Raw genomic sequence first — 23,719 nt, 5'->3', positions numbered from 1 at the left:
CAAAAGCTTGACAGATTTGGTCTGGGTTTTTCCTAGGGGCCGCTGAGGCTCAAATACCCATAACATGGCTCACCGAGGAGCCTGTTTGGGTGCCTCAGTGGCCTCTTCCCTCGGTTAAACTGGCAGCAGCCCATGCTCTAGTTAAAAAACAACTTGACTTGGGTCACATCCAACCCTCTACTTCTCCATGGAATACTCCCATATTTGTCATTAGGAAAAAATCAGGGAAGTGGCGCCTACTACATGATCTACGAGCGGTTAATGCTCAAATACAACCTATGGGGCCCATTCAGAGAGGGCTGCCTCTGCTCTCTTCTGTTCCTCAAGGCTGGCACATTATTGTTATTGACATTAAAGACTGTTTCTTTTCTATTCCTTTACATCCTAAAGACTCGCAGCGTTTTGCCTTTACCCTTCCCTCGTGTAACCACGAGGAACCAGATCAAAGGTTTGAGTGGATAGTGTTGCCGCAGGGAATGGCTAATAGTCCCACAATGTGTCAGATGTATGTAGGGAAGACACTTGTGCCCCTCAGACAAAAGTACTCCTCCATCAAGATCATTCATTATATGGATGATGTATTATTGGCTGCTAAATCAGAACAAACAGTTCATGAGGCCTATGACGACCTCGTGAAGTTGTTAGCACAATGTGGGCTGCATATAGCACCTGAAAAGGTTCAAACAGGAGATTCTATTAAGTATTTGGGAGCAACAATTGGGTATGACAAATTACAACCACAAAAAATCACCATACGAACTCAGGATCTTCAAACTCTAAATGATTTTCAGAAACTGCTGGGAGATATTAATTGGATACGAGGATATTTACATATTTCTAATGTTGTACTACAGCCTTTGTATGCTACTCTTAAAGGTGATCCAGATCTTACTTCCCCTCGTAGCCTCACCAAAGAGGCTAGAGCGGCCCTTATGACAGTAGAAGAAGCTATACAACATGCCACTTTATGCAGGCTCCAGAGTGATAAACCTTTTCAATTATGTGTGCTTGCCACTATGCGGCAGCCTACTGAAGTACTATGACAAGATGGACCTTTGCTATGGATACACCCACATGTATCCCCAGGAAAATCCTTAGAATATTATCCTGATGCTGTTGCAGCATTAGCACTTAAAGGGATTCAACAAAGCATTCAATTTTTCGGACAATCACCTTCTTCTCTTATTATACCCTATACTAAAGCTCAACTTAATGTTTTGTGTGCTACTCTAGATAACTGGGCTATTCTATGTTGTTCGTTTCAAGGGGATATTGATAATCATTACCCTTCTCATCCGTTACTCCATTTTGTTAAGGAACATCCTATTATTTTCCCTAAAGTAACTTCATCCAGTCCAATTCCGGGGGCTGTTAATATTTTTACTGATGGTTCCAAGTCTGGAATGGGAGCTTATGTCATTAATGATTCTCCCCCTGTCCAGCATCAATTTGCTCCTGGAAATCCACAATGGGTAGAACTGCAAATTGTTATTGAGGTGTTTAAACAGTGTTCTTTTCCTTTTAATCTCATTTCGGACTCCATCTATGTGGTGCAAGCACTAAAAATCCTAGAGGCTGTGGGAGCTATTAGTGATGCCCGTAATGTATCTGCTTACTTTAATCAGCTTCGACGGCTTATCTGTAGCCGCACTGCTCCCTTTTATCCAATGCACATCCGGGCTCACACCTCTCTCCCTGGTCCATTATCACAGGGTAATGCCTGTGCGGACTCAGCCACTCGAGGTCAGTTGATCTGTTTGGCTTCCTCCTTAGAGGAGGCTAAATTGTTTCACCAAAATTTCCATGTTAATGCTTTAACACTGCGCAGGCGTTTTTCCATTTCTAGAGCAGATGCTCGGCAGATAGTATTGCACTGTCCCCATTGTGTCACATTTCTTCATCCCCCTACTTATGGAGTGAACCCACGGGGGTTGAAGCCACTGGTTGTCTGGCAAATGGATGTGACACATATACCTAACTTTGGTAACCTCAAGTATGTCCATGTTTCTGTTGATACGTACTCTGGAGTTATTCATGCTTCTGCGTTATCAGGAGAAAAGGCACGTAATGTCATCACTCATTGCCTGGAAGCCTGGGCGGCGTGGGGTGCGCCCACGTCCCTTAAGACTGACAATGGACCTGCTTATACTGGCAGACAATTCACGTCCTTTTGTTCTACTATGGGAGTGCAACTTACTCATGGTCTGCCTTACAATCCTCAAGGACAAGGCATTGTTGAGCGTGCTCATCGCACCTTAAAGGAAACTTTACAAAAACAAAAAGGGGGAATAGGAGCTGGACATACTCCTAAAGAATGCTTGTCCTTAGCTCTCTTTACTATTAATTTTTTGAATTTGGATATTCATGGTCGCTCTGCGGCCGATAGACATGTGTTCCCTCAGCCCTCTGTGATTGGCTATGTTAAGTGGAAAGATGTTCTTACGGGCCAATGGAACGGCCCCGACCCCGTGCTGACATGGGCACGAGGATCCGTATGTGTTTTTCCCCAGGATCGCACGGAACCATTGTGGGTCCCTGAACGCCTGACAAGAAGAGTCCTGACGCCAGCTACTCAGCAACAAGAATTACCACAGCAATCCCGTGATGAGGATCTTCATTCTGCTGAGTGCTCTGGCTCTGGTGCTGATGCCGATGACACAGACGACACCAATGCAATGGTGGGCGGTGGCACGGGCTTGGCCAATGCCGATGCCGGTTCACGGTAATTCCAGTGTCCTTCCCACTCTTTTCTCTACCTCGTGTGAGATGTCTGCGCCCTGTGCCTCTCCTAGAGGGGACGTGGAACGCATTTACAATCAATCTCAAGTTAATCTCACAGGAGTGTTTTGTTTTAGCCTTGGGAACGCTCATTGTATCCGTCTTAAGACCAAGAATTTGACTAACTGGGACAATCCATTGCAGTCCAGTCAAGTCTCAGGGAGCATTCTCAGTACTGTATTGGGCCAAGTAGTCTCAGGGGAACAATCAGGCTCAGGAACCTCCGTAAATAGCTCTGCTTTAACCACAACTACCTTGGCTAGTATCTCCGAGGTACTAATTCCAATGCCCCCATATTCTAGTGGACTTCCTTATGCCACTCATTTTAAGGCTTCTCCTTACTGTACCCCTAATCTTGGTTTCCCCCCAACATTCACGCCTTGTCAGGATTATTCTTGGGAGAAACGTCAAGTTGCTAAAGGTTTCTCCCTTTCCCCCTCTCTTAAGAGGTATGTTTATGACTTTAGCAACAGTGCCAACTCCTCTACAGGAGTGGGTTGGTCCTGGTTTCAATGGCTGATTTCCAACACAAAGGGGGCTTCAGCTGATATTTCTGCACTGGCTCAATTGCTGGGAGCCAAAAGTTGGTTGGCTAATGTTTCTGGCACTGTTTACGAGAGTGAGCGAGGTAGTAGACTCACATCTGTTTCGTTCAACTCTCTGTTGGATAATGCCACATTGCCCCCTGCAGCGGTTTGTGTTCAATCTCCGTTCTTACTCCTTTTGGCTAATGACACCTCGTCAGAAATGCTGGATTGTTTTAATGTTAATTGTTTCTTATCTGAATGTTGGGATGGTTCTTCGGCTGTAGCAGTGGTTATGAAAATTCCAACCTTTGTTCCAATCCCAGTTATTGCGGACCCTGATAAATTCCCCATTGTTGAGCTACTTAGAGTCCGCAGGGATTTTGGAATCACAGCTGCTATAGTGACAGCCGTGGCGGTATCTGCTGCTGCAGCGGTCGCGGCCGGAGTGGCCATGGCCAATCAAGTGCAGACTGCTGCCTCCGTTAATCAAGTTGTTCAGCAAACTTCTATGATACTTGAGTCCCAAAATGCAATTAATCAACATATTTTGTCAGGGATCTTAGCTGCCAACCAAAGAATAGATTTACTCCAAGCTCAGGTAGAAGAATTGGCTGATTTGGTGCTTTTGGGCTGTGTTGATCAACGTGCACATTTATACATAACCTCTGTCAGATTTAATGATTCCAGGAATGCCTCCCGTATCATCGGAGAATACTTGGCCGGAAATTGGTCCATGGCAGCGGAAGACATGATCCAGTCTCAACTAACCCAGATAGCTGTCTTGAATAGTACCCACGTTGATCCCATAACGTTGGGTCAATTCACTGATTGGATATCTTCTGCCTTTTCCTTTTTTAAAGAGTGGGTGGGGGTAGGCATTTTTGGCGCAATGTGTTGCTTCGGTATGGTTCTCTGCTTGTGGTTTCTCTGCCGCCTTAAGGCCCGCAATGCTCGCGATAAAGCTATGATTATACAAGCACTTGCAGCTTTGGAAACTGGCAACTCACCTCAAGTTTGGCTTGCACAAATTAAACAGTAAACCTTTGACATGGTCGTTGCACCCCAAGTTTTACGGACATTGCACTGGGAACGACATGTCCTTCCTTGTTATTCTCCTAGTGTTGGAAAGCCCTTGCACTCTGCCGGCTTTACTGCCATTGCACACAGATGGGTTTCCACGCTAGTACTTTTCTATCGCTCTATGACCCGTGCCTTTCTTTTAGGGTGTTGCCAACTTGTTTGTCGTTGTATTTCTATACAGCCACAGTTCAGCCTCAGAGACCTAATCATGACTGGCTGAGTAGATACCATTAAACGCCTTGGCAACAACGAGCTGATCTTGTAGTACCCAGAGACGGGCAACTTTCACGCTTGCACTGCAACCTAAGACAGGGGAATGGGGCCTCCCCAAAGACGGGTAAGCAATGTAAGGGCAGTGAACGACCTAAGACAGGGGCTACTTGATTCCCTTTGACGTGCTATAAACAGTAGGAAAAAACTGCTGGCAGTGGATTCCCCCCGGCCCCCAGGGCTTGGATCCAGCCCTGATTTGTATGCACGTCAAGGAGGCCAGCTCACAGGGCCTTAACAGCTTTGTGGTGTCTGTTTTCATATTCAGCCAATAACGGTCATGTGGGAACGTCCTGACCTGCTTGGGTCTGATGAGGTTCCTGGTTGAAGGCTTCGTATGAGTAATGGCGATTCACCTCTACTCTTGCCTGTTTTGTTTTTAGTAAACGAAAGGGGGAACTGTGGCGAGCCGCTTCTGCGGACTGTGGTCGCCATTACAAGATGGCGCTGGCCTTGTGGTGGTCTGTGATAAACAACTCCTTCTTTGGGAGAGTTGGCACATGGTTCTTTGACACCCTACGAGAAAGCTCCACGTGGCAGCTTCGCATTGGGTGTTTGGATACTTTATTAAGGCTGGGAGGGACTTCTGGGAGATTAGAAGAACTCGGAGATTAGAAGAACTCTCGAGAGCTTGAATAAACAGCTGTAAGAAGATTCCCGGTGTTGCGTCTTCCTTGCGGGCAAGGGGGTCGCGACAGTTGGGTAGTAAAAAGACCTGAGAACACAGCAGATTTTTCCTTCTCAAATGCAGGGAACTTAGCCCTGACCCCTGGCTTTCTCTCAGGGACCCAGTGACAAGGTCATAGGTCAAGCCATTTCTGGACTACTTTCCAAGAAGCTGAGGCTCGTTCTACAGGCTTTCTTCATGGTCCTCTGCATTTTCTGATGAGCATCTAAGACATCCCTTGGGAAAAGCCCTACCTAGGCCTGCAGGCTGCCTTCTGGGTCTCTGTGCTCTTAGGCAGCTGGAGGGCAGGAGGCTAGAAGGTGTTCAAAGTTCCATCAACAGATGGCCACTTAAAGGCTTTGATCAATCCAAGCTGATAAAAGGTGGAGGACATTTTAATAGTTGTGTCTGAAGGAAGAAAAAAAGTGGCCCTCTGCCCTTTCTGAGTTTGCACTTGACTTAGTTACCCAACTCAGCCTTCCAGGATATAGCCTGGATGGGAAAATCCAGATCCAGGCCTCAGACTAGAAGATAGTAGCTGCATGGCCTGCATAGGCTCTGAGTTCCCTGAACCCAAGAGGTAGAACACCAGTCTGTGTAATGGAATATAAAATATACTGACCATGCAAGGAGGCCCAGAGGCCACAAATAGCCTCTGATTCCCTGCTGGGTTTTGTCATGTCACAATGGGGCCAGCACAGAAGAGTAGATGCCGAAAGATTAGAACTATAGTTGGAAAGAATCAAGGAGATTCTGTGATCTTTACATCCATAGCACCCTCTTTTGGAGGTCATTGCTGCACAGAGACAGGGGTGAGCCTCTAGATCTGGTCAGAGTACACAGGAGAGCCATTTCCAAGGACAGAGGTCACCAAACCCATCTCAGACCAAAAGTCTTTGCTCCTCATATCCAGGACACCCAGGTTGCATCCAAGGAGAGAAATTCATTATAGGAGACCTGCTGAAGGCTAAAGACTCTCCTGACAGTCCCCAAGCTCTAGAGATTATCAGAGGGCCCCATAATCAGTGTCAACTGAAATAATTTCCTCAGGCATCCTTTGGTGCTTTAAACTCAGTGTAATAATAGGTTGTGTTCTGGAGGGAGAGGAGTGAAGCAAGCTGCCTATTGCTGGACAGAATGAGTGTATGCTTGGTTGCTTCAATAAGAAGGTTGTCCTAAGAATCTCCTTGGGACTGAGGCCTAGGAGCTAGCACTGCTCAGGATTTTTTTTTATTAATTGGGGATTGAACCCAGGGGCACTAACCACTGAGCAACATCTCCAGCCCTTTTTGTATATTTTACTTTGAGAGAGTCTTTAAGTTTTTCAGGGTCTTGCTAAGTTGCTAAGTTGCTGAGGCTGGTTTTGAACTAGCAATCTTCCTGCCTCAGCCTCCTGAGCCATAGAGATCATAGGCATGCACCATCATGTTTGGCTTCACTAAGGAATTTTGACTGTCTGATCAGGGCCAAGGTCACTGGAGCTTGAATGAGCCATGAGTCAAATAGAAATTATGACTTTGTGAGCACCACCATAGAGAGGCCACTATGGAAGCCATGAAGTTGAGAGGAATAGTTAAAGTGTGATGCTAGAGATGTAAACCATATTTCTGAAGGCTAGAAAAAAAACTCTAGGAAGAAGACTTAGCAAGATTCTCGATGATGCGGGGCTGGGGATGTGGCTCAAGCGGTAGCACGCTTGCCTGGCATGCGTGCGGCCCAGGTTCGATCCTCAGCACCACATACAAACAAAGATGTTGTGTCCGCTGAAAACTAAAAAATAAAATATTAAAAAAATTCATTCTCTCTCTCTCTCTCTCTCTCTCTCTCTCTCTCTCTCTCTCTCTCTCTCTCCCCCTCTCTCTTTAAAAAAAAATTTTCCCCTAGCTACTCTCATTCACTAAATTAAAAAAAAAGATTCTTGATGATGGTTACTAGTTCACAGAGAGCCCAGGAATCAGAGAATCCACATATCTGATAAAGAGAGATCTGGGCATGCTGGATTTCTAAGGCAATCTTTATCCCAAAACCATGTCAGAGGGAAGTGGGATATTACAGTTATAGATGGGTCATCTTAGGGATGTCCATAAACAACAATGGATAAAGGAGATATTTCCCCCATGGAAAGGACCAAGACCAATTAATTTTATTGATCAAGAAATTCACTCCAGGGCTGGGGATGTGGCTCAAGCGGTAGCGCACTCGCCTGGCATGCGTGCGGCCCGGCTTCGATCCTCAGCACCACATACCAACAAAGATGTTGTGTCCGCCGAGAACTAAAAAATAAATATTAAAAATTCTCTCTCTCTCTCACTCTCTCTCCTCTCTCACTCTCTCTTTAAAATATATATATATATAAAGAATGAAGTGTGAGAGTATATTAAAAAAAAAAAAAGAAATTCACTCCACTGTCTAGAAGGATGTGCTTGCTGTGTGCTATAGATTAGAGATTGTTTTCTCTTCTCCCTTATTCCAAATGGAAGACTTTTTCAAAATTGTGATCCCATTTTCCTCTGCTATTTCATATTGGTTATATAGGGATAACTAAACTTATCTTTTAGCTATCAATTGCAAAATCTTAAAAATTCATATCCATACCTGATCAAGAGACCCTGAATGAGTAAAGCAACTAGATATGACACTGTTTTCTCTACCACTGGAAGTGGGTGAGTATGTTTTTGGTTGGGTTTAGAATCACTGCATTATTAGGCAGGTACATTTTGAAATTGTATGCTTATTAAGAAAAGTATAGGTGGATGAAATAAAGGGTGAAATATACTGAACACATATTGCTTATCTGCCCATCATTCCTTCCTTTGGGGACCCATTTCTCTCCTCCTCACAGTCCTGGTGAAGTTGTCAATTATGGTGGCCCAATCTTCCATCCTAGAGATAGGTTCATGTCCAAAGCTGGCCAAAGTTGTCCCTAGGATTTCAGAGCTAGAGCTAGATAGACCAAAAAGAAGGAAGTAAAGTCAAGAAATAGAAAAATCATCATTGAACCTCTAGACATCCAGGTCTGAAAGCAGACACATCCTTTGATTTATCAGTTATGTACACTAATTAATCTCCTATTGGCTTAACCAGGTTTAAGTTGAGTTTTTGATACTTGCAACAGAAAAAAGTATAGACTAATACATGTACACACAAACAGAGACACAAATACCATGTTTTTCAAATTCAGACATTATGCAAGTCTTCTACAATTTTATTAGGGGTCAGCAAACTTTTTGTCTAAAGGAGAAAATAACTATTTTAGGCTTTATGAGCCACCTATGGCCTTTGTCTCATTTTGTTTCTTTTTCTTTGCTTAGAAAACACTTTAAAAATGTAAAAACCATTCTTCGTTTGTACATTATATAAAATAGGCCATAGGCCAAATTTGGCCCACAAGCTCATAGTTTGCTGATCCCTGGTCTAGATCATATTAAACTCTGAAACTACGGAATCAGTTGGGCAGTCCCTAGCTCACACCCTATAGTATGAAGCAAAATACCCTAAATGTCATTTTGGTGCAAGTGTCTTAACATGACTCAGTAATGAGTTAAGATTCAGGGTAGAAATAGAAATGGGTCAGTCTTATCTGGTGTGCCCATTATCTGAAACATGGTAGACAATGAAATAAATGATAACTAGTATTATTTCTTGGTAAATAAAAATAATTTTTCAAAATGATGCAGCTGTCCAAAGACTTAGTCCAAATTGTTCCAGTTTATCCTTGGTGACACGCCTACATCTTTTTTTTTTCTTTTTTCTATTCTTTTTTTTTCTTTTTTTGGATGCCAGAGATTGAACCCAGGGGCACTTAACCATTGAGCCACATTCCCAGCCCTTTTATTTTATCTTTTATTTTGAGACAGAGTCTTGCTAAGCTGCTTAGGGCCTCACTAAGTTGCTGATGCTGGCCTAGAAATTGTGATCCTCCTGCCTCAGCCTCCCAAGCCGCTGGGATTACAGGCATGCGCCACTGCACCCAGCACACTCCTTTCTTAATCTCCTTCAGGAAGACTTTCTCTGATCTCCCCTACCAATAAGCCCGAATTTGGTTTTCTTCTTCCTACTGGCACAGACCCTGTGTGACCCTCCATTGTAACTGCATTCATGGCCTGTCTTTCCCCTTATCCAGGTATTGTAGTCTGCACCTAAGTCCCAGCACCCAGAACCATGTTTAGCACCTAACACTGAGAGCCCTCTTTTCCTCTAGGTGAATATCTGTTCAAGTGTGCAGGTGCTGCATATCCCCACCTGTGTCCAGGGTGCTCCAACTATGTGTCAGCATTATGCTGGTATACACATCCCCTTAGCACTAGTTCCTCTCTCTGATGAAAATTATTGGTGGATGTACACTGAGCCTTACCTGGTAATGTTAATTTTTATTCCCATTCCCTCCAAAAATGAGTCAAAGACAAGAGGAACAGGTGGGAACAAGTTTTCTTAGAAACCATATGAAGGAAGAATCCTCTGACCTCACCCCACATTCTTTACTGTCTCACTGTTATCAGATCAGAGACCTCCAACATCAGCAACATCTGGGAACTAGAGAGCTCCCACACACAGCTGGGGACTCAGACTAGGCTAATTCATTTCTATGGGGTGGAGAGAAAATTATCCCCCTGGAAAAATATGAGCAGGGCCTGTGGGCACAGGAAAGACTGACCAAGGCAAGGTGAATCACGGTTTTCTAAGCGGAATCTTTTGCCCATCTCACAGAAGCAGGCAGGAAGCACCACCATTGATCAGCTTTATATGGCACCCACTGGATACAACAGACGGACAAAGACGGACAGACAGAGCACACACCACTTCTAAGCTGAACACTGCTCACCATCTAAAAGCACCTTGGATAAGCACATATGAGACACTCTTGCATAGGAAAGATGTACTTTTTAAAGGAATGAAGAAGTATTTTGGCAAAACATCTATTTCCCTCCCAGGTCCTGGGTAAACAGGGACCCCTAATTCTGAAGCTTCTACATATTGAAAATTATCCCCTTCTCAATGGCACTATATACAGTAGCAAACCTTCCAAGTTTGTTGTCACAGCCCTCTACATATATCTTGAATCTACTTTATAGGTAGGGAAATTTAAGAGACAGAAGGTGGCCTGGAGCAAGGGGACACTGGGGCTGGCTCAAGGGGAGGAGAAACAGGAGGTGTCTCAGTTCAGCCAAAGGCAAGGCCTCTGTCTATTTGGACTGACTGGGATGAAAAAAGCTCATGTGGCCAAAACTCCCTCTTTCTTCCTTCTTGGGGAAGCAGTGGTTCCATGAGAGAAGCCATTGAGAAGGAAAGGGAGGTTATCACTTCTGCTGCCCAGGAGTCCTTGTAGGATGACAGAACCAAGGCAGGCCTGAACCCCTCTTGGGGCCTCCTCAGGGATGACCTCTGAGGCTGGAGATTGGAGATTATGGGTTCACTGCTTCCATAACCTTCTTTTTATGAGCCTGGACCTCTTGGGTCCTTAATTATCTTGAAAAGGGAAGGGTGGGGGAGTGGTTTAAGAGGGGATGAGACACAAGACAATCTTTCCACGGCCTCCCATTGCCTAGGCTGGTGCTATCAAAGGTCTCCTTCACCCTGTCTCCTAGGGATATTTAAAGGCAGCTTTTATGAGACTCTATACTGTCTTTTTTTATTTCTCTTGTGTTTTTTTCTTGTTTGTTTTAATTTATATAGATATAGATATATATATATATTCTTAAAAAAAGCAATAGTCCTTTGGTCCCTAAACTCTAAGGAATGATATGATTTTGAAAGAAGTAAATCTGGACTTCCCTTGTAGAGAAGCCCTTGGCACCCCCAAGGCCCTCTGCTGGTTCCCCAGACAGTCAGTTCTCAACCAGTCCTGGTTGCCCTGACAGCCTGAGCTCTCTGCCACAGGTGCAGAACAACCCACTTGATAAGAACAATCCTTGAGTGGCCTGAGCCCCAGGCGCCAGTCTCAGGTCTGATCCACTTCCATCTGCAGCTGCTCCTTCCGGAAGGGCTGCTCCAGCGTTTCTGTGCTTTTTCTTCCCTTTCTTCTCACTCGTCAGTTTCTGTTGTTGGGTATTAATTGATAAGGAGAGAGGGGGAAGGTAAAAATCACCGTAGAGGGAAAGACAAGAGCAGCCTTCCTGCTTAATGACAATGTATATGAGTAGCTAGACCTCTCTTCTTGGCAGCATCCTGGTACACCAACGCCAGATCCTGGGTCTTAGGCAGATGACTCCCAATGCCCCTGCAAAGGGTTCCTGGAGCAGTATAAGTGAGACAAGGCCAGGTGGACCTTAAGGGATAGTGAGCACACCTCTAAAAGTTGCAGACAGCCTTCTAAGGACCCATGACCTGGCCAGAGACTAGAACTTGTCATCTCTCTGTCCATCACCCACCTGGCCTGCATATGCTGCCTCTTGAGTATATTTGCTTCTCTCCCCTCATCTCCGAGTTCACTGTCATTACCTCAGCCCTTATATCTTGTCTCTTCTTTGTTCAAACTCCTCAATGGTTCTTTACAACCTTCAGTGTAAAGTCAGAACACAGGCTATAAGACTCTTTAAAAACTAGCCAAACTCTCATTCTCAGAGCCCTCTCTAGGGCCTTTTGTGTATCTCCCAGCCTATGGAGACAGGAATATTGTCTAATTTATCTCAGTCCTTAGAATGAAGGAAAAACTCTCCATCCAAGGATTCTCTCTAGTCCTGGCTCTTCTCTTTATCCCATTTGCCTGGCATCCATCTGAGACTCACCTTTCTGTGGCTAGTCAGTGAGAGCAGATCAGTAAGGCCGGTTGGCATCCTTAGGCCTCTTTAGCTGGACCTTGAGCCTCTTCATGCCAATTTGAAAGCCGTTCATGGCCTGAATAGCAGTCTGGGCACTGGTTGGATTGTCAAAACTAACAAACCCTGGGCATGGGGGTGGGCAAAGAGGTTAGCTGCTAAACCTGCCTAGCAGGGCCTCCTTTCTTTTTAACCAACCCCCTCATTTCCCAAGTTCCTCAGGCCAGTTCCAAATACCTCTCCATTTTTACGTGTGTACATGCAATATACATAAGAAGCACACCCATAAATGCAGATGGTCGGAGATTCCTAAGGCATGATTCTTGGAAGGATGGGAGATAACTCTGTGGGAGAAGTGGGGCAGTGTGTTGGTTGGGTCTTTCCCTGTCTTTCCCTGCTTGGATTGGCTGTCTCCCTCTACTACTCCCATTCTAGTCCTCGGAATTGCAGTTGGAATTGGAGGGTATCTTTGGTCCCAGAACCAGATGATTCTGGCTCTTGTCAAACTCCAAAGCTCTGACCTGGTTGAATACATTCTAGACACCTAAGTTTCCCAGGTGAACATGAAAGAAGGTTTGTTCTTTGTCTAGGCTTAGCCTCCATCACTGGCCTGTGACCCCACTTTGTGCCACATATGCAGCTGCTAGAAATCACTGCCTTATTGTAGAGTCTGTAAGGGAATTCTGAGGCTAGGAGTGGGAGAAGCCAAGGTATGGGGCTCAGCTCACCAAAACATTTGCTCTGGTTGGTGGCTCGATCCACAAAGACTTTGGCAGAGACAATGGCCCCAAAGGGCAGGAATGTCTGTATGAGTTCTGCATCACCAAACTCCTGAGGCAGGTGATAGATGAAGAGATTACAGCCTTCCGGGCCTGCAGGAATAGTAGCAGGCTGGTTAAGGGAAGGGACCCTGAGTCCAACCCCACCCAGGCTCTGAACTCCAGCCCCCAGTCCCTCACCTTCTCTTTGCTGCTGGGGTAGGGCTGAAGGCTGCTGGGGAAAAGCTGTGCTCACTGGGGCATAGGCCGTCGGATAGGCTGCTGGAGACAGAGGTGGGAGTGGGCAATGATCTCCTGGAGCCATCCCCCAAACAGGACCCCAGCCATTTCTGATCAGTTCAACCCAGTCCACCATAACCCTTGTCCCAAGAGAGGTTGTTGAGATTTGGGGTGAGTTGGAAAGGAGGGTTAACTCTTCAGAACAGACACTAAACCTCCCCACAAATCTCCCTATTTCTTTCTGGGGCCCTTCAACCCCCCCCAGGCCGCGCAGCGCCAAGCAAAACCTGCATAGTGGTGCATCCCAGCGTAGGCCTGCTGCAGGGGGTCAGCCACACCAGGGCTCTGGGCTGGGGAGAGAGGGGCGCAAGGCCCACGGTGAAGGCCAGTGGGCAGGGTCAGGTGAGAGACTCGGGGAGTGTGGGAGGTGGTGGGTTGCTGTGAGAGGCAGCAGGGACAATAGGAACCCCTTCCCCAAAGCAAGGCCCTGCCCCCCATTCCCTGCTCCTTACTCCACTGAAGGGAGATTTGGGCAGAGTCGGGTGGGGTGGCCCACCTGGATAAGGAGAGAGCCCATTATTGTAGAGTGTGTCAGAGCCTGGCTGCCCGTTGGTCTGGGGAGTCAATGGGCCAAATCCATTGACCCCAATGGTCGCTGGAAGACCGGCGAGAGTGCCAGGACCACTGCCAGGCTGGGAGTTGGCTGTTGGCAGTGAAAAAGGTAAGTGAGTCAGGTTGTGGCCCATCCCACCCCTCCCAGTGGCTGCTCAAGGGTGCTAGAGTCATACCTGTTGCAGGCAACAGCGGCGCAGCCACCAGGCTGAAAGCTGCCACATGCTGCATTTGGGCTGCCACTGCGGCTACAGGGCCTAGGCCCGGGCCCTGTGCAGCTGCCAGCAGGGCTGCCTGGTGCTGCAGGATCTTTGGGAAGTAACAAGGACATGTTGGAGGGTTTTGCAACCGGCAGCTGCCTTGGTTCCCAAACCCCTAACCTGGCCCAGCCACCTGCCCACCGGTGCTGCCTGAGCCAGGCACCTACCGCTGTGGTGTAGGCGCCACAGGCCCCAAGTGGCAGTGGTGTGGGATGGAAGGCACCCAGCTGGCCAGCCATCTGCTGCATTCGCCGCAGCGCTCGCTCACGGTCTGTATCTGCCAGCTTGACCACGAGGCTGGACGAGGCGCCCTGGACAGAGTAGGGCAGGGTAGGCCGCAGTGACTGGTCCTGATACCAGCCCAGTCTCTGGGTCAAGGTCCTTCCCCATCAGGCCCTTGACCCAGGGTACCGAGCTCATGGGGGAGGAGAAGCCCGTCCCGCCCCACTGGCCTCACCCTCGGCCCAGGCACCCGCCCTCACCGCCATAGTCCGGCTGCCGTGCAGACCCTGGATGGCCGCCTGAGCTTCCCCTTGACTCCCGAACTTGACAAAGGCACAGCCTGGGGCAGGATAGAGGGATGGGTGGCTCAGGCTACAGAGGCCAAAGGATCATGTGGCCCCGTGTGTTGAAAGGTCACCAGGTAATCCCAGTGGGCAATTCATGTCACCTTTACTGGTCCCGTCAGGGCTCCGCAGAACTGTGCACTCCTCAATATGACCGAAGGGCTGGAACAGGCGTCTGACATCTTCTTCACCCTGCTGCTTGCCCAGCATCCCCACAAACAGCTTCCGGTCCTCTGGGGACAAAGCCATGAATGACCTGGGGACTCGAAATCTTCCTGGACACCCCAGAGTAGATTGAAGAGCTTGGAAAGAAAGTAGCTAACCAATCTAGCTCTTAGGGAAGAAGTATTGGAAATGAGAAGGCCCTGGGGCTCCAAGGTTGGGTCTCTTTAAGGAGCAAGATAGGCCAATCTAGAGGAAAGGAACTCAGCTCAGATTTCCATCAGGAAAACCTGGGTCCTGGAGAAACCCAGAAAGATTCATTTTTGCTCTTGTGGGGAGTGATATAGTCTTGATACCTTTGAGCCAGTAGATCCTTATATGCATCGATTTATGTTTAGCATTTCTGTTAGTTTGGGAGACGCTGTTTCAGACCTTCCTAGAGATATTAGGGGAGGGGTACTCAGAGAAGGCCTTTGTATTCAGATTGGGTCCAGAGATGTACACCTTTGCCGGTCAGCCTGGAGGCTAGAATCAATGTCCCTTCCTGCTCAAATCAAGGAGAATTGTGAGTTAAAAGAGCAGAAAACAGTTGTTTTATTATACTACCTCATCCTCAAGACACTGAGCAGTGGAATGATGAATCCTTACCACCAGCACTAAATCCAACCTGGTCTTGTCTCCCAAGGGCCTATAGAGGAAGCTTGGGTTTCTGAGCCTCCAACATTAGCATTTGCCCCTTTACAATTGATGAATTGTCTGAACCCTTTCCTTATTTCCCACTTCTACCAATCCATCCCCTCTCCTAGTTTCCAGAGCCTTCTCTGAAACCTGTTAACCCCTCCATGACTTCCCTTGTCCTCTTGCCCGATCTTTCCTCCAAGTGTTCATGCTATGGGAAAACAAATTCTGCCTATAGACCTAGATGACCACCTAAAAATAAGTCTGATCCCTCTGTATACCCACACTGGCTATGGGAGTGGTAGAGCTGCAGGAAAGGGACTGTAAGCTAAGTCTGTGTCCCCTAAAGAAAACTCAAGGGTTGGGGTTAGAAACCAAGTACTAACTGCACATATATCAAGTTAGGCCTCTGCAACACTATCCAGGATTCTAGGATAGAGGGTACAGACCACTGACCCTGCTGGTTAAGTCTACTTCCTCTTTACACTAAAGTAAACCTCTGAATTTGGGATGGGGCTTGCCTATGTATGGAGTGATATATATTAGAAGAGAAGGTATGGGTGGGAATCTAGCTTTGGGCTTCATCTTCAGATCTTAGAGCTCAGAAAAATCCATCCAAAACTCCTTTACTCTTTGCCAAACTTGGCTAGGCAGATAGGGTCCTTGAATTCTGTGTGCAGAGAAAACAAGTCTGGTAGGGGTCACAGATTGAAGTCCAAGACAGTGAAATGGAAGTATAGATCAATCAAAGTTAGCAATGGGAATATCAACAAGGCTATGTGTGTGTCCATATTTCACCTGGTTTGTTTGGGGTTCAGCCTTAGCTGCCCTGGGGATCCTAAAATGTTTGTCAATGCTGTGTCTGTGTGGTGGGCAGAGGCTGCAGTTCATATGTGGCAGGAGGAATATGTTTCAGCAGAATCCACCCTCTGTCCAGAGAGGGGTACTGCCTGGTGATCCTGTGTGGAAGGGAATGGATAACGCACCTATGGCTGAAATTCTGAAGGAGGTGCTGACCTTTGGTGGTGAGCGTACAATCCAGTGAGTGTTCTTTGCTTCTGGGAGTGTTAGCCACAGAATAGTGCCCTTGAAACATCCAATAAAAATCTTAGGATGAGGCTCAAAATTTAGGGGGAAAGTAGAACTGCTCTGACTGAAACCAGAAAAGGGGAACTAAAATCCCTCCCGCTTAATCTTTTCCTATAACCCCATAGAGGGGGCTCAAAGGAAAGCCCTTTGAAACCATTAACACGGATGATAAAGAATAGAGTGCCAGATAGTGTGCAGGGGGATCTGAGATCATCCTGTTCAAAACCTGAGAGAACAGGAAAGGTCTTTCATGAATCCCTTGACCAATCTGATGTTCATTATTTTGCCTTGACATTGGGGAACAAGGTCTATTTAGACAAAGAGTCAAACCCCAGAAGTATATGTTCTTAGGTCTGACACTAAAATATGACAATGTAGCAGCAGAAGGCCTAGAAGAGACTAGAGAAGATGTTGGGGACTTCCAGAGTCACAAGGGGCTTCACAGAATCCCAATTTATAGTGTGGCTGTATCATTGGATAGGGTCTATAAGATGTTGATGGCACCCAGATAAGATGTCATACCACATGGACCAGAATCCAGTTAGCCCTATGTAAGGAAAGAGATCACAGGTTCAGATGAAGCTCCCTACAAAGGAAAGAAATTTGTATGGACAGTAATGATCTGAGCCTTCATTTGTGCTTCCCCTTGTTGCTTTTTCTGCTGCTGATGGTCAGTTGAAGCTCATGTAATAATCCATGAAATTCTCTGATCCTTTTTCTCCAATGAGACTATACTGAATTAAGAATTTCCATTTTCATGTCAGGGTACTGACCCTATGGTTCTGTACTACTGGGCTATATAGGACTTGACACTGAAATGATCACCCATGATGGGCTTGGATCTATGTTGCCTATTTCCTAGGTATCACATTGGATATAGAATTGTCTTTTCTACTTCACAGGAAATTTGAAAATGTTTGACAGGAGGATGCAATGGATCACAGTGACCATGAACCTCAGGTAATCCAAAAATAGTGGAATAAGTTTCTCAAGAGACCCAATCAAAGAAAGTACAGGCTGTACCTGAGAGTAGCCTCCAAATCCACATCCCTGAAGATGTGGAACGGATTGATGCCTACATACAGGATTGATCATCTCCTATAGGTCAAATTCTACCAGTTTGGTAAAGGGAGGATGTTACAAATCTGGCATGATGGTTCATGCCTGTAATCCTAGCTACTCCAGAGGTGAGGCAGGAGGATTGCAAATTCAAGGCCAGTCTGGGCAACTTAGTGAGATACTGTCTCAAAATAAAAAGAGTTGAGGATGTGACTCAATATTTACCTAGCATGTGCAAGGCCCTGGGTTCAATCCCCAGTGCCAGGGGAACAAGGAGGAGGATACTACAAGGGGCAGGTCAGGAAGGTCTGAATAAAAACATCCCATGGGTTGTGGGTAGGTCACTAGAAAAATGGGAATATCAAACATGGAGGCTCAACCTCCCTTGAGTAGAAGGAATTAGAAGGCATCATCAGTCTGGAGATGAGACATAGAAGAGAGTAGGTTCAATCCCAGTACTGTAGGATTGGAAAGCCATATAGTTGAATGGTATAAATGCATTTTCCTGTTTTCAGTTAGTGTGTACTCTTTGTTCTTCTCTAAAATCATTTTTAAACCCTAAACAAGTGGCTTAGGCTCCCATAGGCTCCTCCATGAAACTGCCTTGGCACAGTGGTCATGTGAGTCAGGAATTCTAATACAAAAAATAACAGGTTCGAGAGCCCCTAAATCCACACAGAGTTAGTCTAGTTCATTTAATATGTAAATAACTCCTAATAGGTAAAGAACTCATTTTCCTTAGAAAGGGAACCAGGATGATGTTCAAGAAAGGAGGCTGTGCCTCAGGTGTCCAAGTTTCTGGTTTCTAAACCCTTCACACCCACTCCCCTCCATATTGATTGGATGTCATGATTGTAGGGACAGAATAGGGAAAGGTTTCAGCCTTTGAGTATCAACTATTAAACCTATCCTGAAAATACTAGTTCATCTTTCTGTCCAAATACCATCTCAAAAAGTCCTGCTGGTGGCAGCAAAGCACCTCTCCTCTGGTGTTATTAGTGATGAGTTTAGAAGAAGCCTGCTTGGCTTCTTCTAACTAAAAAATTGAGTGAAGGAATATCCAGGACAGGCAGAGACTCCTGTCTAGATATAATAAACATAAAAAAGGACATTAATTTTAAAAACAAATAACCCAAAGCTGTTAGAATAAATAATTAATTCATCTAAGTTGCAAGATACAAAATCAATGATCAAAAATTTGTTGCATTTGTATACACTTACAATTAACAATCTGAAATGAAAATTAAATAAACAATTACATTTATAATAGCATGAAGAAGAAGAATAAAATACTTATAAACACATGTACACTGAAACTACAAACTTGCTGGAATGAATTAAAAAAGACAAAAATAAATGGAAAGACATCCCATGTTCATGGATTGGAAGATTTAATATTGTTAAGGTAGCAACCCCACTAAAAACAATTTACAGATTTAAATGTAATCTCCTCCAAAATCCCAATGACATAGAAAAATTCATTCTAAAATTCATATGTAATCTCAGGGAACCTCAAATGCCAAAAATTATTGAAAAAGAAGAACAATTCCCTAATTTCAAAACTTACTACAAAGCTATAGTAATCAAAACTGTGGGGCTGGGGATGTGGCTCAAGTGGTAGCATGTTCGCCTAGCATGCATGAGGCACTGGGTTTGATTCTCAGCACCATATAAAAATAAAATAAAGATATTGTGTCTACCTAAAACTAAAAAAATAAATATTAAAAAAAAACTGTGCTACTGGCATAAAGACAGCCAATATAGACCAACAGAATAGAAGAGAGTCCATAAATACTCATTTTTTATAGCCAAATGATTTTTTTTTTTTTTTTTTTTTTTTTTTTTTTGGTGTTGGAGAATACCGGGGATTGAACTCAGGAGCACTCGACCACTGAGCCACATCCCCAACCCTATTTGTATATTTTTTTTTATTTGTATTTTTTTTTAGAGACAAGAGTCTCACTGAGTTGCTTAGCCCTTTTCTTTTGCTGAGGCCAGCTTTGAATTCCTCAGCCTCCCAAGCTGCTGGGATTACAGGCGTTCGCCACTGTGCCCAGCCAGCCAAATGATTTTTAACCATGGTGCCAAGACAATTCACTGAGGAAAGAACAGTCTTTCAACAAATAGGGATGGGAAAACTGGATATCCACATGCAAAAGAATGAAGTTAAACCCTTACCTTATACCATATACAAAAATTAACTGAAAATGTATCAAATTCTAAATATAAGTGCTAAAAACATAGAACACTTAAAAACAGGGAAAACTTCATAATGTTGTACTTGGCAGTCATTTCCTGGATATGGCAACAACAACAACAAAACCAAAGGCAACAAAAATAAATCTAAACAAATTGAGATACATCAATATTAAAAGCTTCTATTCATAAAAGAACACCATTAGTAGGATGAAAAGGCAACTTATGATATGGGAAAAACATGTGCAAATTATATATCTGAATGTTTTAATATATAAAGAACTCCTAGAACTCAATAATGACAACAAAAAAATTTGATTAAAAATGGGTAAAGGACTTGAATTGACATTTCTTTTAAAGAAGATGTATGAATGAGCAACAAGCATAAGAAAAGATGCTAAACATTAATAATCATTAGGGAAATGCAAATCAAAACTATAATGAGGTATCACTTCACACCCATTAGAATGATTGCTATTAAAAAATAGAAAAAAAATAACAAATGTTAGTAAAGATGTTGAGAAATTGGAACCTTTATGTACTATTGTTGGGAATGCAAAATGGAAAACAGTATGGCAGTTCCCCCAAAAATAAAAATATAATTACCATATAATTCAGCAACAACTTTTGGGTTCATGCTTCAAAGTATAGAAAGCAAAGTCTTTTTTGGTACTTTAAAAAAAGTATTTTAATTGACAAATAATAATTTTATATACTTATGGGATACTATGTGATGAATATATATATATATATATTATACATATATAAAAATGATTAAATCAAGCTAATTAACATATCCATCACCTCAACTACTTGATTTTTTTTTTTTTTGGTACCAGGAGTTGAACTCAGGGGCACTTGACCACTGAACCACATCCCCAGCCCTATTTTGTATATTATTTACAGACAGGGTCTCACTAAGTTGCTTAGTACCTCAGTTTCTCTAAGGCTGGCTTTGAACTTGCGATCCTCCTGCCTTAGCCTCCCAAGCTGCTGGGATTACAGGCATGTGCCACCATGCCCAGCTCAACTTTTTTTATGGTGAGAATGATTAAATTCTAATTCTGAAATGTACAGTACATTATTATTAATTATGGTTGCAATGCTGTACAATAGATTAACAAAAATTATTGTTCCTGTTTAACTGAACTTTTGTCCTCTGACCAACATATTCCCTTTTCTCCATTCTCCCCTCCCACCCACTTCTGTTGAACACCATTTTACTCTCTGCTTCTATGAGTTCCACTCCTAAGTGAGATCATGCAGTTTTTGTCTTCTGAGAAATTATACAGTGGAACACACCAGTATTGAGATAATTGCATACTTCTGGTCATAGTACCATTACTCACAATAACCAAAAGGGGAAAGCAACCCAAATGTCCACCAAAATATGATTGGATAAACAAAATGTGATATATATATATATATATATATATATATATATATATATATATATATATATATATTACACAATGTACTATTACTCAGCTTTAAAAAAAAAAAGGGAGGGCTGGGGTTGTAGCTCAGTGGTAGAGCACTTGCCTAGCACGTTTAAGGCACTGGGTTACCTCCCAGCACCACATAAAAATAAATAAATAAAATAAAATAAAAGTATCATATCTATCTGCAACAACAATAAAAAAGGGAAATGTAGCACATTCTATTGCACATCATATTACAGGACTGAACCTTGAAGACATTACACTAAGTGAAATAAGACAGTCAAAAAAGATGAATACTGTACAATTTCATTTACATGAGGTATCTGGATAAGTTAAACTCATAGAAACAGAAAGCAGAATAGTGTTCACCAGAGGCTAGAGGGAGGGGGAAACGGGGAGTTGATTAATGAGTACAGGGTTTCAGTTTTGCAGGATGAAAAAGTTCTGGAGATCCATAGCACAACAATGTGAATATACTTAATACACTTAAAAATGTACACTTAAAGTGGCTGACAATAAATTTCACATTATGTGTATTTTACTATTAAAAAATAAAGAAGGGGCTGGGGATGTGGCTCAAGCGGTAACGGGCTTGCCTGGCATGCACGGGGCGCTGGGTTCGATCCTCAGCACCACATAAAATAAAATAAAGATGTTGTGTCCACCAAAAACTGAAAAATAAATATTTAAAAATTCTCTCTCTCTAAAAAAATATTTAAAAAATAAATAAAAAATAAAGAAGGAGCCAGGCGTGGTGGCACATACCAGTAATCCCAGCAACTCAAGTGGCTAAAGAAGGAGGATAGCAAGTTCAAAGCCACCTCAGCAACTAAACAAGACCCTAATCAACTTAGTGAAACCCTGCCTCAATAAAATAAAATAAAAAGGGCTAGGGATGTGGCTCAATGGTAGAACACCTCTGAGTTTGATCTCTAGCACCAAAAGAAAATAAATAAAAAATAAAGAAGGGCTTTAAAGAAGGTACAGTGAAGAGACCTGGAGCAATAAACAGAACAAAGATTCCACTGTCCTTTCATCCTGATTCAGGAAAGCCAGGAAGTAAAAAAGATGGACTAAGTATGGCTTGGTCCCTTTAAAATAAAAGACTCTTAGCTTCTACAGATGCATTTTCCTTTTGCAGGCTACACACATGTACCTGAAAGACAGTATCATTATGGGAGGCTTGCCAGAGTTTTCCACAGCCATGACTTAAAATAGTTACCTCAATCACCTTTAGGTGATCTGCTCTAAAACGAACTGCAGAAAAGCACCTCTCTTTACCTTCAGAGGTAGAACATATTTCAGGAAGTGAAGAGTTAACTTGGCCAAAGTCTCAAGCACTCCTGTGAAACCTAACTAGTCAGGTCTTCCTGGGAAAAATACTTTCTAGAATTAAATAAGTATAAAGACCAAAGATAGATATGACTGTCAACCAACTGTATAAGATGGTTTTTGCAAAGGTCCATGTCTGATTTAAGTCAGATAATATGTCCCAGGATTATAAAACTCTGAAAATTCTACTTCACAATTCAAATTTAGGGTTGGGGCTACAGCAAGGCGCTGAATTCAATCCTCAGAACCACACACACACACAAAAAAAAAAAAAGGAAAAGAAAGAGAAAACTATTAAACTTAATTCAAACATTAGTTACAGTAATGTGGTTTTTTGGTTGGTATTTTTTGAGGGGATGCTTGGGATTGAACCCATGGCCTCACACATACTAGGCAAGTGTTCTGCCACTAAGCTACATCCCAGCCCAGAGTTATATTAATTGTTAGACACTAAATAAAGTGGAATCCTAGAAAGAATTTGGAAAAGATAATAATATATGCTTATTTAAAAAAAAAAACTAAAAGCTGATACGTAAGCAACTCCATGCAAATTCAGGCAGAAATTACTTAATTATAGTATGTTGGTATGAGGGATAATGTGAAAACAGATAATTGACTTTTGAGTTAAATCAAATTTCAAGATTAAAAAAGAGATGCAAAATTCAGGTGGTATGGCGCACACCTATAATCCAAGCTATTTGGAAGACTGAGCAAGAGAATCACAAGTTCAAGCACCTTAGGCAACATAATGAGAACCATCTCAAAAAATAAAGAAGAATAAAAAGGAGATGCCTCAAAGTACATTTTAAAATCCTCTGTGAATGTTTGTTTTTTTTTGTTTTTTTTTTTTAATTTTTTATTGATTATTTAAAGCATTACATAGCTCATGATATATCATCTTTCATACATTAGACTCAAATTGTGTTTTGAACTCCCATTTTCACCCCAAATATAGATTGCAGAATCATATCTGTTACATATTCACATTTTTACATAATGCCATATTAGTGTCTGTTGTATTCTGCTACCTTTCCTATCCCCTACTATCCCCCCTCCCCTCCCCTCCCCTCCCATCTTCCCTCTCTATCTCCCCTGCTGTTGTTCAATTCTCTCCCTTAAGTTTTTTTAAAAACTAGCTGTGCCCAGTGGTACATACCTGTAATTCCAGTGACCTGGAAAACTAAGGCAGGAAGATCCCTAGTTGGAGACTATCCTGGACAATCTAGGGAGACTCTGTCTCAAAATAAA

General features: G+C 43.5%; 1 protein-coding gene across 3 annotated transcripts in view; it reads right to left on the bottom strand.

The window, feature by feature from the left end:
- Positions 1-8,884: 8,884 nt before the first annotated feature.
- CELF6 (CUGBP Elav-like family member 6) overlaps positions 8,885-23,719 on the bottom strand; it is a 34,242-nt gene continuing 19,407 nt past the window's right edge. The window contains exons 5-14 of one of the 3 annotated variants that reach the window (XM_081292097.1): positions 14,618-14,746; positions 14,430-14,509; positions 14,115-14,258; positions 13,864-13,996; positions 13,632-13,778; positions 13,363-13,425; positions 13,037-13,117; positions 12,806-12,949; positions 12,048-12,203; positions 8,885-11,357 (exon numbers count right to left, since the gene is read on the bottom strand). In XM_081292097.1, coding sequence (XP_081148223.1) covers positions 12,076-12,203; positions 12,806-12,949; positions 13,037-13,117; positions 13,363-13,425; positions 13,632-13,778; positions 13,864-13,996; positions 14,115-14,258; positions 14,430-14,509; positions 14,618-14,746 — 1,049 coding nt within the window. In that variant the 3' untranslated portion in view covers positions 8,885-11,357; positions 12,048-12,075. The remainder of the gene's footprint in view (positions 11,358-12,047; positions 12,204-12,805; positions 12,950-13,036; positions 13,118-13,362; positions 13,426-13,631; positions 13,779-13,863; positions 13,997-14,114; positions 14,259-14,429; positions 14,510-14,617; positions 14,747-23,719) is intronic. The other 2 variants (XM_081292099.1, XM_081292098.1) reach the window with 2 other exon arrangements.

Source organism: Spermophilus citellus (assembly GCF_964194105.1).
Source record: "Spermophilus citellus genome assembly, chromosome: 4".
Taxonomy (NCBI): Eukaryota; Metazoa; Chordata; class Mammalia; order Rodentia; family Sciuridae; genus Spermophilus; species Spermophilus citellus.
This window is presented reverse-complemented; position numbering and strand designations above follow the sequence as displayed.